The sequence below is a fragment of the Bos indicus x Bos taurus genome, chromosome 14 (assembly GCF_003369695.1).
Source record: "Bos indicus x Bos taurus breed Angus x Brahman F1 hybrid chromosome 14, Bos_hybrid_MaternalHap_v2.0, whole genome shotgun sequence".
In the NCBI taxonomy this organism is placed as follows: Eukaryota; Metazoa; Chordata; class Mammalia; order Artiodactyla; family Bovidae; genus Bos; species Bos indicus x Bos taurus.
In genome coordinates this window covers 20870482-20887979 of record NC_040089.1, presented here as the reverse complement: position 1 = coordinate 20887979, position 17498 = coordinate 20870482, and the positions used below count along the sequence as shown (strand labels likewise).

The 17498-nt window shown below is 41.3% G+C and overlaps 1 protein-coding gene across 1 annotated transcript in view; it reads right to left on the bottom strand.

The window, feature by feature from the left end:
* Positions 1 to 17498, bottom strand: part of SNTG1 (syntrophin gamma 1) — a 422503-nt gene that overhangs the window by 124169 nt on the left and 280836 nt on the right. The window contains exons 5-6 of the mRNA XM_027560956.1: positions 15737 to 15871; positions 4044 to 4100 (exon numbers count right to left, since the gene is read on the bottom strand). Coding sequence (XP_027416757.1) covers positions 4044 to 4100; positions 15737 to 15871 — 192 coding nt within the window. The remainder of the gene's footprint in view (positions 1 to 4043; positions 4101 to 15736; positions 15872 to 17498) is intronic.

The following is a 17498-nucleotide window of genomic DNA, read 5'->3' as shown; positions in this document are numbered from 1 at the left end:
CCTTTTATTGAAATCTAAAAATACAATTAGAAGAGCTTGGCATTTTACTGAGAGGCAAACAAAAACAAAAACTAATACAAGGGAAAAACACCCAAGTTTGTGACTTTTGAGAGATATTTTAATCAAGGAAGACTGTGAGACTTGGTAGCCGCCATGAAGAATTCCAAAGAACGGCCAGGAAAAAAGATCCTAAATTATAGCAGATATGGGAATGACCCTAAAAAGCAGTATGAGAGTGAAGATGATGTAAAAGGAAGGACAGGAGGCCAGAGGGCAAGAGGGTGCACCCCACACAAACCCTGGGGGCACTTCGCCGAGGGGGCAAGTCTCAGGCCTGCCGGTGGGCGCATTCCTCCCTGCTCTCAGCTCACCGTAGGGGCTGGGGGGTGAACTGTGTCTTGGAGATGCAGGGCCGGGCCAGGTGTAAACGTGTGCGCCCACACCTCCAGAGTTCATCCCACTGCACCCTGGGTCAGCCGCTTGACTTGTCGAGTTGGGAGATAAGCAAACAAATGGGCAATGTTAAAATACGAATTTTGCTTTTTAGCCAGAATACTTTCTTAAACTGCCCCTTACGTTTAATTCTCAGATGCAAAGGAAGTAATTCAAATAGATAATCACAGTAGGTTTACCCAATTTACAGGGTAAAGGAATTTGCATAAAATGTTGCCATTTAAAATAACTGAATGAATAAATAATTACATTTTGAAATACCTTAACAGAATGATAGCTTAAAATCTTTTTTTTTTTTTTTTTTTAATGTAGGAAAGCAAGAGTCAGTGGTAAGTACTGAGAAACCTAAAGTAGAAAACCCTAAAAGGAAAGTTTTCAGGCTGAATGGACAATATTCTAAATAAAACATATTGATGTTTTTTATTTCTGGTTGGTCGGTTTGTCATAAGAATTATAAAATAATTTCATGTTTTTGTCAAATCTCTTAATATATGGCACCAATCACAATTCAAATATTGCTTCTGTAGCCTATATTTTCAATGGAAAATATATACTTATTTTATTTAGAAAATAACTATTACATGTATAAGAGTTTTGTTTGTGTGAAATAATGTAAATATTAAACTGAAATGATTTATTGGCAAAATTCTTAAGGTTTTAAGAATTGTCTAGGCTTAAATGTTATATTTCTTAATGTGTCTAGGCTTAAATGTGACTATTGACTATGCCAAAGCCTTTGACTGTGTGGATCACAATGAACTGAGAAATTCTGAAAGAGATGGGAATACCAGACCACCTGACTTGTCTCTTGAGAAACCTATATGCAGGTCAGGAAGCAACAGTTAGAACTGGGCATGAAACAACAGACTGGTTCCAAATAGGAAAAGGAGTACGTCAAGGCTATATATTGTCACCCTGCTTATTTAACTTATATGCAGAGTACATCATGAGAAAGGCTGGACTGGAAGAAACACAAGCTGGAATCAAGATTGCTGGGAGAAATATCAATAACCTCAGATATGCAGATGACACCACCCTTATGGCAGAAAATGAAGAGGAACTCAAAAGCCTCTTGATGAAAGTGAAAGTGGAGAGTGAAAAAGTTGGCTTAAAGCTCAACATTCAGAAAACAAAGATCATGGCATCTGGTCCCATTACTTCATGGGAAATAGATGGGGAAACAGTGTCAGACTTTATTTTCTTAGGCTCCAAAATCACTGCAGATGGTGACTGCAGCCATGAAATTAAAAGACGCTTACTCCTTGGAAGGAAAGTTATGACCAACCTAGATAGCATATTCAAAAGCAGAGACATTACTTTGCCAACAAAGGTCTGTCTAGTCAAGGCTATGGTTTTTCCTGTGGTCATGTATGGATGTGAGAGTTGGACTGTGAAGAAGGCTGAGTGCCGAAGAATTGATGCTTTTGAACTGTGGTGTTGGAGAAGACTCTTGAGAGTCCCTTGGACTGCAAGGAGATCCAACCAGTCCATTCTGAAGGAGATCAGCCCTGGGATTTCTTTGGAAGGAATGATGCTAAAGCTGAAACTCCAGTCTTTTGGCCACCTCATGCGAAGAGTTGACTCATTGGAAAAGACTCTGATGCTGGGAGGGATTGAGGGCAGGAGGAGAAGAGGAAGACAGAGGATGAGATGGCTAGATGGCATCACTGACTCGATGGACGTGAGTCTGAGTGAACTCCAGGAGTTGGTGATGGACAGGGAGGCCTGGCGTGCTGCGATTCATGGGGTCGCAAAGAAGACATGACTGAGCGACTGAACTGAACTGAACTGAACTGAAATGTGATAATTTCAGTAAAATGAGTAACACTATTTTTGGGTTTAACTCTAAATGGAAATTGAACAAAAAGAAGAACATTTCCATCCTGCACAGAATTCACACAGCTCCACTACCAGAAACATCAGTGCTGATGTCAGATGAAACCGCTGTCATGAATGGATTTCAGCCACATTCAGCTGTTGTTCTCTTTTCATGGACAACATCTTCAGTGGTACCTTTAGATCCTTCATGACAATCTCAATAAATATGGAAAAAAAAAAACCAACGTGAAAACTTGCCTCTGTTTATTCCCACTGCCTCATTTCCACACCTTATAATTTGTCCTACATCTCTTGTAGGCCTTAGTTGATGATAAAGTGAAAGTAAAAGATATATCTTAAAATTAACGTTTTAGATAGAAATACTCTCATTGCTTGACAAGATCATGCCATTCCACACTGATCAGATTTTTGAGTCATTTTCATAATGTAACTAGAGCTGATGTTCACCAAGCTTAGAGTTCTACTTTCCAAGCATCTATACTTTGAGTTGTGTTAAAATTTCATGAAATGTACACCTGAGATGTATGGCTTTCACCCCACACAGGCAAAGTATCTAAACCAACAACCAAGATAAAGTTACATTCCATTGATCTCTGCACAGATGTGGGTTTCTGAAGGGCATTTAAAATCACTGAGGTAATTTTTTTCAATATTTATGTAATTTTCCATCCTTTTAAAACATATACTTTGTTTCAATGATGTTAAATTGCAGATGTGTTGCATGTTTAATAATTAACAACATACAGGAAGAAAAACCCTTTAAAATTTGATAATGAATGGAACAGGAGAGAGATGGTCAATTTTAAAAATAATTCAGAAATTAAAACGTTGAGTCTTCCTGCATACTTGGCCTAGGACATGAGGTTTTCAATTTCTTAAACAAAAAAAAGAAAACTGAACAGAATAAAAAGACAACTGGAATCAAACCAATATTTAACTTATTATCGGACCTTATATGAACCTGACACACATCCTGGCTCCTTTCACTGACAACCCAGATTTTTCTGCTCTGACTGGTTACAAGATATGCACACTTGAAGACTGTACTTGAAATTCTAGATGAAACCACATAAAGAAAATTAATGAGCTGCATTCAATTTCAGGTAAGGTAAATCTCCCAAATGGGGCTTCCCTGGCAGCTCAGACGGTAGAGGATCTGCCTGCTGTGAAACAGACCTGGGTTCAATCCCTGGGTCAGGAAGATCCCCTGGAGGAGGGCATGGCAGCCCACTCTAGTATTCTTGCCTGGAGAATTCTGTGGACAGGGGAGCCTGGTGGACCACGATCCATGTGGCCACAAGAGTTGAACATGACTGAGCGACTCCAAAATACTTTTCTAAAATTTCTAAATCCAAAGGTGGCTAAGATTTTGAGAGCCTACTTATTTCACATCTCAGTGCAAATACTGAGAAGTTTTCTATAGGCACTCGTCTAATTAATTATCAATGAGCAAAAAGTTAAAGGGCTTTCCTGATGGTTCAGCAGTACAGAATCTGCCTGCAATGCAAGAGATACAGGAGATGCAGGTTTGATCCCTGGGTTGGGAAGATTCCCTGGAGAAGGAAATGGCAACCCACTCCAATGTTCTTGCCTGGAGAATCCCATGGACAGAGGAGCCTGGTGGGCTACAGTCCATGGGGTTGCAAAGAGTTGGACATGACAGCACACGCACAATAGCACAAAGAATTAAAAGTTCACAGAAATGCAAGCATTAAGCACATGCTCTGCAGGACAGATGGAGAGACAGCTACCTTGATGCTCAGTCCAAATCCTCCCACAGCCTGTCTCCGAATGGTCACTGTTCTCTCCTGAAAGACAGGTTGTAAGAGTGGTTAGCACTTCCTGCCACTGCACCTGCACACCATCTTCCTTCTCTGGGTTTTGTGCTCACCCTTCAAGAAAAAGAACATTTTGTGACAGCATTAAGCCTCCAGATTTTGCAATAAGTGGAGTCTTTTGGAATTTTTAAATCAAAGTCTAACCACTTGTCATGATAAAAGGGACTGTAGTTTATTAAATTGCTAACCTCTCAAAAGTTAACTTCTTTCAATGCCTTTTTTGGACATAGTTTGGAATCTGAGCTTTAAAACCTCTTTTCATTACCATGAATGTGTTGTCTAATAACACAATTTTTGTTACAGAAAAACAGCTTAGTGTCTGTGGTGAGTATGGTCTCCATCACTGAGTCATACTGTTCATGGAGACTGGAGCACACGGCTGTGGCCTGCCACGCTGCAGCACATTAGTGGTCCGTGATCTGGGGTTGAAACTGAATAAACCATGTTCACAGTGACTGCTTGCTGGGAAGAGGAATGGATTTTACAATTAACTGACAGTCATACTGGGATTATGACAGTGGGATTAATCCATTTTCAAAAGCAGCTCTGTTCTGCCTTCCACAATATAACCAATCATTCAGTCACCAGCATATGGCACTTAAAAAGAAAAAAGAATCACGTTTGGACAAATCCTTTAGTTTCCAATAAAAAAAGACATCAATATTACTGTTTCATGGTGCTCCTCTCTACAAAATACATATTCTCCTGGCATGCTAAAGGGTTGAGAGCTTTTATATACAAGCTTCTCCATTTACTTATAACCTTCTCATCTTCCTGAGCCCTCCCCTACCCAGGAAGGTTTACACTCCACCCATCTCCCCTGGTACCTGGGCAGATGTCTGTTTTCTGGTCCCTGCATGTCCACAAACTCCCAGTTTATTTGGCTACATTAGCCACTCCCCTAACTAACAGTCACCTAAGATGTCCCACCTGTGGTGGTTTAGAAAATATATCTTAAATCAATTTTATCATTTTAAGGGCAATATAAAATATATTTAACAAAACTAGTTCTTATATTACTTTATGTGGATTTCCTTCTGAATAATGAAAAATTATTCTATACATTTAGAATCTAATCAATACTGATCCACACCATCACCAATGCTGAGTCAGAGAAGCTCCAAGCCTGGAAGACTCAGAGGTACAAGCTGATTAAAGGTCAGCTTTATCCTCACCAAGCAGACACTGCTTCTCCAACACTGCTTGTCAAACTAAACCACAGTTCTTGGATAACAGAACCATTTTCTTCATTCTGTTTCTGAACAGAATAAATACTTGATCCCTTAAAACAGTATCAAAACCAAGGTTATGGTTAATTCAGACAACCCACATCAACTCTCAAAATACAAATTTCAAAATGTCAGAACAAACACATTTTCTGCCACTTTTTTTTAAATTGAAAGATCATTGCTTTACAGAATTTTGTGGTTTTCTGTCATACATCAACAAGAATCAGCCATAGGTAGACCCATGTCCCCTCCCCCCTGAAACTCCCTCCGATCTACATTCCCATCCCACCCTTCTAGGTTGTCACAAAGCCCCTGTTTGAGTTCCCTGAGTCATACAGCAAATTACTATTGGCTGTCTATTTTACATACGATACTGTAAATTTCCATGTTATTCCTTCCATACATCTCACCTACTCCCTTCTCCCCTCCCCCCATGTTCATAGGTCTGTTCTCTATGTCTGTTTCTCCACTGCTGCCCTAAAAATAAATTCATCTGTGCTATCTTTCTAGATTCTATATGCATGCATTGGTATACAATATTTATCTTTCTCTTTCTGACTTACTTCACTCTGTATAATAGGCTCTAGGTTTGTCCACCTCACTAGAACTGACTCAAATGTGTTCTTTTTTATGGAGCAGTAGTATTCCATTGTATGTATGTACCACAGCTTCTTTATCCATTCATCTGTTGATGGACATCTAGGTTGCTTCCATGTTCTAGCTATTGTAAGTAGTGCTGCAATGAACACTGGGGTATATGTGTTTTGGGTTTGTTTTTTTTTTTTTTTTTTAATTTTGGTTTCTCCAGGATACATGCCTAGTAGTGGAATTGCTGGGTCATATGGTGGTTTTACTCCTAGGTTTTTTTTTTTAAAGATTTCTCCATACCATTTTCCATAGTGGCTGTGTCAATTTACAGTCCCACCAGCAATGCAAGAGGGTTTCCTTATCTCCACACCCTCTCCAGCACTTGTTGTTTGTAGACTTTTTGATGATGGCCATTCTGACTGGTATGATGTGGTATCTCATTGTAGTTTTGATATGCATTTTTCTAATAATGAGAGATATTGAGTATCTTTTCATGTGTTTGTTAGCCATCTGTATGCCTTCTTTGGAGAAATGTCTGTTTAGGTCTTCTTCCCACTTTTTGATTGGGTTGTTCGTATTTCTGATATTGAGTTGTATGAGCTGCTTGTATATTTTGGAAATTAATTCTTTGCCAGTTGTTTCCTTTGCTATAATTTTCTCCCATTCTGCGGGTTGTCTTTTCACCTTGTTTGTAGTTTCCTTTGCTGTGCAAAAGCTGTTAAGTTTTATTAGGTCCCATTTGTTTATTTTTGTTTTTATTTCCATTACTCTGGGAGGTGGGTCATAGCAGATCTTACTTTGATTTATGTCATAGAGTGTTCTGCCTATGGTTTCCTCTAAGAGTTTTATAGTTTCTGGTCTTACATTTAGGTCTTTAAGCCATTTTGAGTTTATCTTTATGTATGGCATTAGGAAGTGTTCTAATTTCATTCTTTGCATGTAGCTTTCCAGTTTTCCCAGCACCATTTATTGAATGGGTTGTTTTTGACCTATTGTATATTCTTTCCTCCTTTGTCAAAAATAAGGTACCCATACATAGATGCATGGGTTTAATTCTGGGCTCTCTATCTTGTTCCATTTGTCTATATTTCTGTTTTTGTGCCAGAACCATACTGTTTTGATAACTGTATCTTTGTAGTATAGTCTGAAGTCAGGCAGGTTGATTCCTCTAGCTCCATTCCTCTTTCTCAAGACTGCTTTGGCTATTCAGAGTCTTTTGTGTCTCCATACAAATTGTGAAATTTTTTTGTTTTAGTTCTGTGAAAAATTCCATTGGTAAATTGATAAGGCTTGCATTGAATACATAGCTTGCATTTGGTAGTATAGTCATTTTCACAATATTGATTCTTCCTATCCAGAAAGATGGAATATCTCTCCATCTATTTATATCATCTTTGATTTCTTTCATCGGTGTCTTATAATTTTCCCTATGCAGTTCTTTTGTCTGCTTAGGTAGGTTTATTCCTAGATATTTTATTCTTTCTGTTGCAATGGTGAATGGAATTGATAATGCATTTTTAACAGCAAGCAGCATCACCAGAAGTTTCAAGAATGTCTTGCACGACAATCATCGGACAGGAGGACAGCTTGGTGAGTGAGTTCTCCTGAGCAGTGGTGTGTGAAACCCGGCTTTTCTCTGAAACAATGGCAAGCATGCAAGTTACCAAAAGTCTGTGCAGGGCCTTATTCACTCTGTATGATGCCCTCCCATCTTTGGGGGAGCATATTTAGAACAGGTTCCAAATCAAATACAAAACTGCTGATGCAGAGAAGAGTCTGGAGGGACCAAAGAGTCAGCAGAACCCGCGGGAAATCTCAGAAGCAGCACTTATTTTAATGTTTTTTAAACACACAGGCACATGCACATGTGCAGAAGCAGCCAGCACCTTTGGATCTGCTGCCTCATTAGCTGACTACCAAGAAAGTGGGGAGACAGACAGGACAAATGACTTTGTGCCTTGAAGCCAAAACTTTAAATTGGTGCCTGCAGGCAGCAGGAGGCACGTAAAGGCAGACCGCTGTTTGGATGTCACCTGCCGACACTCCGTCCTAGTCTGTGTGCCACCTGAGCTGTGCCCCCGGCCCCTTCATACCTCCTCACGTGGGGGGTCTCCTTCCCGCCCCAACAGTCAAAGGAAAGAGAAACAGTGTTAATGGGTTGTTTCAGCTGCTCACCTCTAAAATCAGAGGCTACCTGGAAGTTAACTGGGAGCTGTATTTAGTTATCACAGCGTGAGTTTCATAAAGAAGTTGCCTAGCAACAAGCCACTGTCCTTTGGGAAACCAAGTATAATCGGTTATTTTATTTCTTAAAACACAAAATTGAGTCAGGAGCTCCGATGCACTCATACACATGAATAGCTTTCCTTTAATCTTTCTGTTCCTCACAGGACAAAAAGATGGAGCCCAACAGCAGTGCTGGCTTGTGTGAAGTTGTGTTGTGCACCTGAACCCATTCATGTTATGAAAAAGACATTGTGCTACCAAAAACATAATTATTTTCACCCCTGCTCTCGGAAAGATTATATTTGACATACTCTCCACATTTACTGTCTGAACTGCATGTGAATCAGTATGTACGTGTCACCAGAGAGAACACAGTGCTCTTATACACCCGAGGAATGGACATTTTCGAGACATGTAGTGAGAAGAGGAGGAAGTCATGAGAACGAGGCAGAAACTAGAAAGATTACAGTGAAGAAGTGGACTGATTTTGTGTGTTAGATGCAAAGAAGATATACAAGAAAGAAATAAGAAAAGTCGTGAGCTCTTTTTGACAATTCAAGAAAAATAACTAAACCTCACAAAAAGAATAATAACAAGACAGTCGCTTCTGATTACTAAAAACCTACTGTGTGCACACATGGGTCTATTAACACTCATGATGGTTTATTAAAATACACTGTTACCTCGACTGTCTTTTCCCACTAGTTTCCTGAGTTCTGAATCTATATCTTGCTCACAGTTGTATCCGTAGAATTTAGCATTGGGCCTAAATCAAAGTTAGATAATCATGTGCTAAGTGAATAAAGAGTTTCCCCCCCACATTTTCATTTCAAACACGTAATCATTGCAACAGCCCAGCTGCGTAGGCAGCATTGTCCCAATTAAGAGTGAGAAAATGCAAATGCAAATGAATTGAAGTAACCTGGCCAAGATCCAACTCAGGATGGAAATAAAAGTTTCTCAGATTCTACTGTCTTTTCCATTACACAGCCCTGAGACGAAGTGGAAAAATAAGATGAAAGAAACAAAGATACTGAAAAATCTGGGTGAGCTCTGACAAAGGGAAAGAGTACTTAGAAACACCATTCTCCCCTGAGATGGGGAACAAGGCAGGCACGGCCCTCACCACTGTCCTTCAACTTCATGCTGAAAGTTACAGGTAGTACAACACAGCAGTGACGGGAATGAAAAGTCTGTGGATTAGAGGGGAAAAAAGAAAATTGTCTTTGTTCTCTGTCTATGTAGAAAATACCAAAGAATCAACAAAAATCCCATGGAACTAAAAGTAATTACAGCAAAGCCATAGGAGACAGAATTAATACACAAAATTTGACTGCTTTCCTGTATATCAGCCATGAGAACAGAAACTTGAGATTAAAATCACAATACCATTTATAGCAGCCCATTAAAAAGGGAATGTGTGTGCTTAATTGTTCAACTCTGTGTCCAACTCTGTGACCTCTTGGACTGTGCAGTAGGACTTACAGCCCACCAGTTTCCTCCATCCACAAGGAATCTCCAGGCAAGAATACAGAAGTGGGTTGCCATGCCCTCCTCCAGGGGATCTTCCCAACCCAGGGATCTGGGTTGTGTCCAACTCTGTGACCTCTTGGACTGTGCAGTAGGACTTACAGCCCACCAGTTTCCTCCATCCACAAGGAATCTCCAGGCAAGAATACAGAAGTGGGTTGCCATGCCCTCCTCCAGGGGATCTTCCCAACCCAGGGATCGAACCCAGGTCTCTTGCATTGCAGGGGATTCTTTACCAGCAGAGCCACCAGGGAAGCCACAAAAGGGAATACGGTGGTGCAAATCTAACAAGTAAAGGTTTTCCTAGAAACTCAAATGGTAAAGGGTCTGCCTACAATGCAGGAGACCTGGGTTTGATCCCTGGGTTGGGAAGATCCCCTGGAGAAGGGAATGGCAACCCACTCCAGTATTCTTGCCTAGAAAATCCTATGGACAGAAAAGCCTGGTGGGCTACAGTACATGGGGTCTCACAGAGTCAGACATAAGGTCACAAAGAGTCAGACACGACTGAACAACTAACCAACAAAGACGAAAAGTTTTCTAAGTGGAAAACTATAAACTCTGAGGAAAGAAATCAAAGATGAGGAAGGTAAAGAGAAATATTTTATATTTGTGGACCAGAAGACTCAACATTTTCAAGACACTGACTGATTCCACTTGATCTATGGAATCGATAAATCCTAATAAAACTCCAGCAAGCTGCCTGTGGGTATTGGAAACTGGCTCTCGGGTTTGTGTGGAGAGGACCCATAACAGCCATGTGATGCTGAAGCAGAGGACAGAGCCAAAGGATCTGGGATCTCTGTCTCAGACCTGCTGTAAAACTGCAGGAATCAAGACGACACAGTGGCTTTGTTTTTTTTGAAGACTAAACATACAGATCAGCGGGATAGAACAGCAAGCCTCAAAGTTCAGGAGACAGATGATGGCGAGAGTTGTAAAACAACATGAATGTACTTAGTGCTGCTGAAATTTACAGTTGAATGTGGTTAAAATAGTATTTTCATATTATGTGAATTTTACCACAATAAAAAAAAATTTAAAAATAGTTCTTAAGAGCTATAATTCATGTACCTTTAGAGCAGCCACTTAAAAGTGCGTAATTTAGTGGCTTTTAGTATTGTCTCTGCAATGGCACCCCACTCCAGTACTCTTGCCTGGCAAATCCCATGGACGGAGGAGCCTGGTGAGCTGCAGTCCATGAGGTCGCTAAGAGTCGAACACGACTGAGCGACTTCACTTTCACTTTTCACTTTCATGCATTGGAGAAGGAAATGGCAACCCACTCCAGGGTTCTTGCCTGGAGAATCCTAGGGACAGGGGAGCCTGGTGGGCTGCTGTGTATGGGGTCGCGCAGAGTTGGACACGACTGAAGTGATTTAGCTGCAGCAGCAGTATTGTCTCAGTTATGCATCCATCATCACAATCAATTTAAGAGCATTTGTCTTTTCAAAATGTTGCTGGAACCTATCACTCCTGATCCCCTCATTCTAATCTTCAGCATGCTAATCTATACCATATCTCCATGGAATTACCTGTTGTGGACATTTCACATTAATGAAAATGTACAGCATGTGGTCCTTTGTATCTAGCTTCTCACTGAGATGCTTTTAGGTTTGTCCAGATTGTAGCATGTACCAACACTTTGTTTTCTAAGCTGCCAGCTAACATTCTGCTGTGTAGATACACCACAATCTATGTATCCATTCCTCCACCTCTGGGGTATTTATATGATTGGGCTACTATGACTCATGCTACTATGAACATCCGTGGGCACATTTCTGTGTAGACATGTGAGCTCATTTCTCCTGAGTGTCCTCAAAGGAGTGATACTGGGAACTGCCGGCTGTTCCACCCCACAGACATTGCACATCCTTCCAGCAGGGTCTGAGGATCTCTGCTTCTCTGCATATTGAGGACCGCTTGCTCTTTTCTGTCTTTTTGATGATAAACATCTTAGTGGATATAAAGTGGACCTTGCTGTGGTCTTGATTTCCATTTCCTGGATGGCTGATGGTGTCAAGCATTTCTTTTTCCTTATTGGCCATTTATAAATCTTGTTTGAAAAAAATCTCTGTTCAAATCCTTTGCTCATTTTTATTGCCCATTTCATTAATGAGTTGTAAGCTTCTGCCAGATTCTTGAAGGTTACTTAGGCATATATAGAAATCTGGGTTGCTGGTTCTTTCTCTTCAGTAGTTGAAAAACACTGTGCCACTTCCTTCTGGTTTCCATTGTTTCTGGGGTGGGGGAGGAAATCTACTATCATTTGAATTACTTTTCCCCTATTGCTAAAGAACAATATTATTTTCTTCTTGCTGCTTTTAAGTTTTTTTCTTTGTCTTTAGTTTTCAGGATTTGACTAAGATCTGTCTTGACACAAGTTTCTTGGGTTTATCCTTTTGAGATCTGTCCCACTTCTTTGATGTATAGGTTTATGTCTTTGGCAAAATTTGGGGAGTTTCAGCCACTATTTCTTCAAGCGCTGTTTGAGCTCAGATCTCCTTCTCTTTTTCTGGGACTCTTAGGACTTAAACGTTGGATTTTTCATTTTAAGCTCATGGGCCCATTATGTTTTTCAGATCAATGTCTCTCCTAAATTCAGAGAGGGTGATTCTTATTGTTCTGTCTTCAAGTTAACTGATCCTTTCCTCTGTCCTTTCCATTCTGCTGCTGAACCCATCCTCTGAGCTCTTATTTCAGCTGAATTTTCAGCTCTGCATTTTCCACTTGCCCTTTGCTGAGACTTTCTTTTTTTCTCACTTGTGTCAATGCTGTTGTAAGAAGGGTAAAACCATTTCATGACGGCTACCTTCCAGCTCTTGTTATAATTGTAACATCTGTGACATTTCAAGGTTGGCAGCTGTTGATTATCTTTTCTTATTTAAGGTGAGGGTTTCCTTGTTACTGCTGGTCCAGGCAGGAGTTCCAGCTGCTTCAGCACCCCCACCCCATGAGAGCCTGGCTGGGAGGCACAGGGCTGCCCCATGACTGCCCCTGGAGAGACCTCCATGGAGGTCTCTGTCAAGGTGCTGAAGTAAATCTCAACCTTGCACAAGTCTACTTCTCTAGCAGGAAGGGGAGGAAAAACACATTTTTAAATATAAAATTTCTCTACCAGTAGTACAAAACAACTGATGGCATTAAAGGCTGAAAAAATATATATCTATATAATGTGTATGTTGTGTGTATGTGAGTGGCTTTTTGATGGGAAAAAAAGAGAAAAAAACCTAAGGCTTCACACCACTTTCACCCCAGATGAGCTGGTAAGAATCCACCCCCGGGAGCTGCCATGTCTCTCCTTATCAAATTCCACAGACGGTGGACCTCACATCTGAATCCTGCATCCCAGCCCATCCCCCATGGAGTGAACACTGACTCACAGTGAAAGCCAGACATCAATTTCTCCTGATGTCGACTTCAGGAAATGATGGTTTCACACGTGGGATTACTAACTGCACACTTTCTCCCACAGGGAAAACTAAAGGAAGTCGCCCAGTTTTGTTGATTCTAAGTCCTAATGATGTTCATTAGAACTCTGCTGCGGAGAAGGCAATGGCACTCCACTCCAGTACTCTTGTCTGGAAAATCCCATGGATGGAGGAGCCTGGTAGGCTGCAGCCCATGGAGTCATGAAGAGTTGGACACGACTGAGTGACTTCACTTTCACTTTTCACTTTCATGCATTGGAGAAGGAAATGGCAACACACTCCAGTGTTCTTGCCTGAAGAATCACAGGGATGGGGGAGCCTAGTGGGCTGTTGTCTATGGGGTCGCACAGAGTCCGAGCTGCTGCTGTTAAGTCACTTCAGTCGTGTCAGACTCTGTGCGAACCCATAGACAGCTACTGAGGTGCTAATTACATTGACGCTACATATCTGATAGTTCTGCCATATTTAGAATTTAATCTCCAAGAGTTTCTTGTCTGTTACTGGCAACCCCTTTGAAACGGGCATCTCTGAGATGAAATATGCAGCCATCTCATATTGATTTTAGTCTCATTTGCCTTCTAAAAATATATTGCCAACATTTAAAACTGACCTTGGCTAAATTTGATTTTCTTTCAGGGCAATGTTGAAGGAGATAATATCACGGGGATGGACATGGCTTCCTCTGGTTGAGGGGGCTGGTCACTCAGGAGGTACAGGGACAGAATAGTCCACTTCTGAGCACAAGGAAGGTGACTCTTTCTGTTAACTGAAGCATCACGTCTCCACCTGACAACTGCTATGTTCCATGATGATGTATGTAATATATGTGTATATATGTACCATTTTGATGTATGTAAAATATGTGTATATGTGTATATATGTAATGTATATGATATATGTAATATATTTTTCTGCCAAAAAATAAAGGAAAAGAAAGGGAGAAAAAAGGCAATGGGCCATTACTCTTTTATTAACTAAAAGAAAGAAAGGGTGACCCTATGGGAACAGTGTAATCAGCCTTGACAGCCAGACCCATGATTCAGGATGATATAAATGGTTTGTGACAAAGAACAGTTAACAGTCTGCAAAGCATCCATTGTCTTTAGTCAGCAGGAGATTATCGATTTAGGACCCAGTGTGACTCCCCGCAGGATGTTGGTGAGAAGTGAGGTGGAAGCTCAAATTCAGCATTATTCACCCCAACAAAACAGTCTGAAATAAGCCTGTGAATCAGCTACACAGTAAGTCTACCTGCTGAGTCACTACAGACATCCAGGGTACCCAGGAGTGGCCTGTGTGACACATGCTATGATGCTCCTCTGAGACCACACATGACAACACTGTTAAGATGATGTCTTTGATGTTATTACACAAGAATGATAAACTCTAAAACATCTAGTTTTATGATAAGAGTATTCTGTCACATTCAATTTAGTTTCACCTATTGAAAAGGGTCCGACAGGCCCACATGGAATCCCATGTGCTAAGCTCAGGTCACCAGGAACTTGACATTGACCACCCTGCAGTCCCAGCTTCCCCAGGATGGCCACTGGTTTAACCACTCAGCCTGGAACTCCCCTAGAATGACCCACCTCCCCCACAGACCTTCTCTCTCCTCAGGAGGATGACCGTTACAGAAACAAGCCTTTCTTTGGGAACAGTTTACTTTTTCTGACCATTTCTCCCCATGAAAACCTCTTATTTTCTTTAGCTGACAGAACTCCTCCTAATTGCCAGATGGGTACTGCCCAATCCATGGAATGTAGCCCATCATGCTTTTCTGTCCATGGAATTCTCCAGGCAAGAACACTGGAGTGGGTTGTCATTTTCTACTCCAGGAGATCTTCGTGACCTGGGGATTGAACCTGCATCTCCTGCATTGCAGGTGGATTCTTTAACACTGTGCCACCAGGAAAGGCCTCATGAATCACTGAATAAAGCTCATGAGATCTTTAAATGTACTCAGGTGAGATTTTGTCATTGAACACCCCCCAGCCTGTCTCGAGAGCTGTACTTCAGTGAGGAGGCTGACCAGGGGGCTGTGAGATAATTAATGCTGGTCAAAGGCAGGACCAGCAGCAGGTTCCCGTGTCCACTGCTGAGGGGACAGACAGAGCCTGCACAGCACCCAGCGTGACTCTGTGAGGTTCACAGAATCTCCCACCCACAAGCCCCAGGGAGAATTTGACATGCGTTCAGGGACCACTACCTAAACCCTTCTGCTTCCCAGAGACGCCCCCCTCTGAAGGCTCAGTGAGATGTAAGGTGAGTTCAGAGTGGAAACTGTCACGTGATGCTTCCACTTAGTCCTCGGGAAGGAAAGCTACAACCTGCTCCCTCATGATCACAAACACAAGTGTCCCTCCAGCCATACAGTGGCAACTTGGAGTCAACAGGACCCCGGGCTAGAGATGGGCCCCCATGTGTGTCTTTTACCCGGTACGAATCCATAAGCAAGGACGCTGCTTACAACACTATAGACAAAAATTACTGGCTCTGAAAGTAAAGGAAAAATATTAAGTATTTTCTGTGAATAGATGTTTTTATTCTTAACATGACAGGAAAAAGTGAGAAAACTTCAAGAGAGGGAAGAGATACTTACACCGGAATAGAAAGGCTCTCCAGAGACACATGTCACGTCCTGCTCCTGGATCATCAGGATATCCCTAGCCAGGTGCAGCCGCACTTTGAAGGGCTCCTGGTTACCATCCTGCAGCAAACAGATCCCCGTCTTTGTCTTCAGACCAAAAAAGAGCAAAACAGAGAAAGAATTATACTCAGTTCGTAGACTATATTTTTATGGCCTTTTTAGCAAAACATCAAGAAAGCTAAAAGAAATGTAGTCAGATGAGCCTGAAACAAAATAGGTACAGAGAAAAGTATAACCATTTCACACCAAGCTGTTGTTCAGTTGCTAAGTTGTGTCCAACTCTTTACGACCCCATGGACTGCAGCACACCAGGCTACCCTGTCCTTAACCATCTCCCAGAGTTTCCTCAAATTCATGTTCATTGAGTCGGTCATGCCATTCAACCATATCATCCTCTGTCACCTTCTTCTCCTACCCTCAATCTTGATCAGCATCAGGGTCTTTTCCAAAGAGTCTGGTCTTTGCATCAGGTGGCCAAAGTATTGGAGCTACAGCTTCAGCATCAGTCCTTCCAATGAATATTCAGGGCTTATTTCCTTTAGGATTGACTGGCTTGATTTCCTTGCTGCTCAAGGGACTCTCAAGAGTCTTCTCCAGCACCACAGTTGGAAAGCATCAATTCTTCAGTGCTCAGCCTTCTTTATGGTCCAACTTTGACATCCATACATGACTACTGGAAAAACCATAGCTTTGACTATACAGGCCTTTTTCAGCAAAGTGATGTCTCTGCTTTTAATAACTGTCCAGGTTAATGAACATACCAGGTAGGCCTCACAGAGATCATATCAAAAAATACCCATGAAGATTTGGAAAGGAAGGATTATAGTTTATATGCTATATTTGAAAAATAGTGAGCATTTATTTAATATTTACAATCTACATAACTTTTTTTGTAATGGTTTTTATGAAATCCAGTTCACACAGTATATATTACAAAATTCAACCCCTTAAAGTGTTCAATTCGATGTTTTTAGTGGAGCAATACACAGCCATTGTTATAACCAAGTTCTGACCATTTTCATTACATTGAAAAAAGATCATATCCCCATGCCGCCCCACCCCCATTGCATGCTCAGTCACTTCAGTCATGTCCAACTCTGACACCATGGACTGTAAACCACCAGGCTTCCCTGTCCACGGGGTTCTCCAGGCAAGAACACTGGAGTGGATGTCCTTCCCCATGGGATCTTCCCGACCCAGGATCAAACCTGTGTCTCTTATGTCTCCGGCACTGGCAAGTGAGTTCTTTACCACCAGCACTACCTTGAGCCATTCTTAATTTGGATAAAGGGATAGATACATAGAAATTTATTTTTATCCTTAGTAGTTAAGTAGCATGAAATCCCAGGTAAATAATACAGGACTTTCTCTTGGAATATAAATTACACATGGATTATTAGGGGTTTGTTTCTTTAAGAGAATGTTCACAACATTGATGAGAATATACTGAGACACCGTGGCTTCTAGAGAGAATTTTCTGTAAACTGTTTATTCCATGTGGGATACACACCATTATGCCCTTTATTATACGTGGTTAGATTGGTCTGTAATTACTCTGTAAGTATTATAATGTCTTTTAAGGAAAAATAAGCTTTTCCAGGAGTTGTGATGGTCCTAGTCCCTCCTCTGAGACCGCACAGCTGGGTCCCCATAAATCGTATCCATTAATCCCCCCAGAGCTCAGCTCGAGTGACAAAAGTATTGATATTTCAGC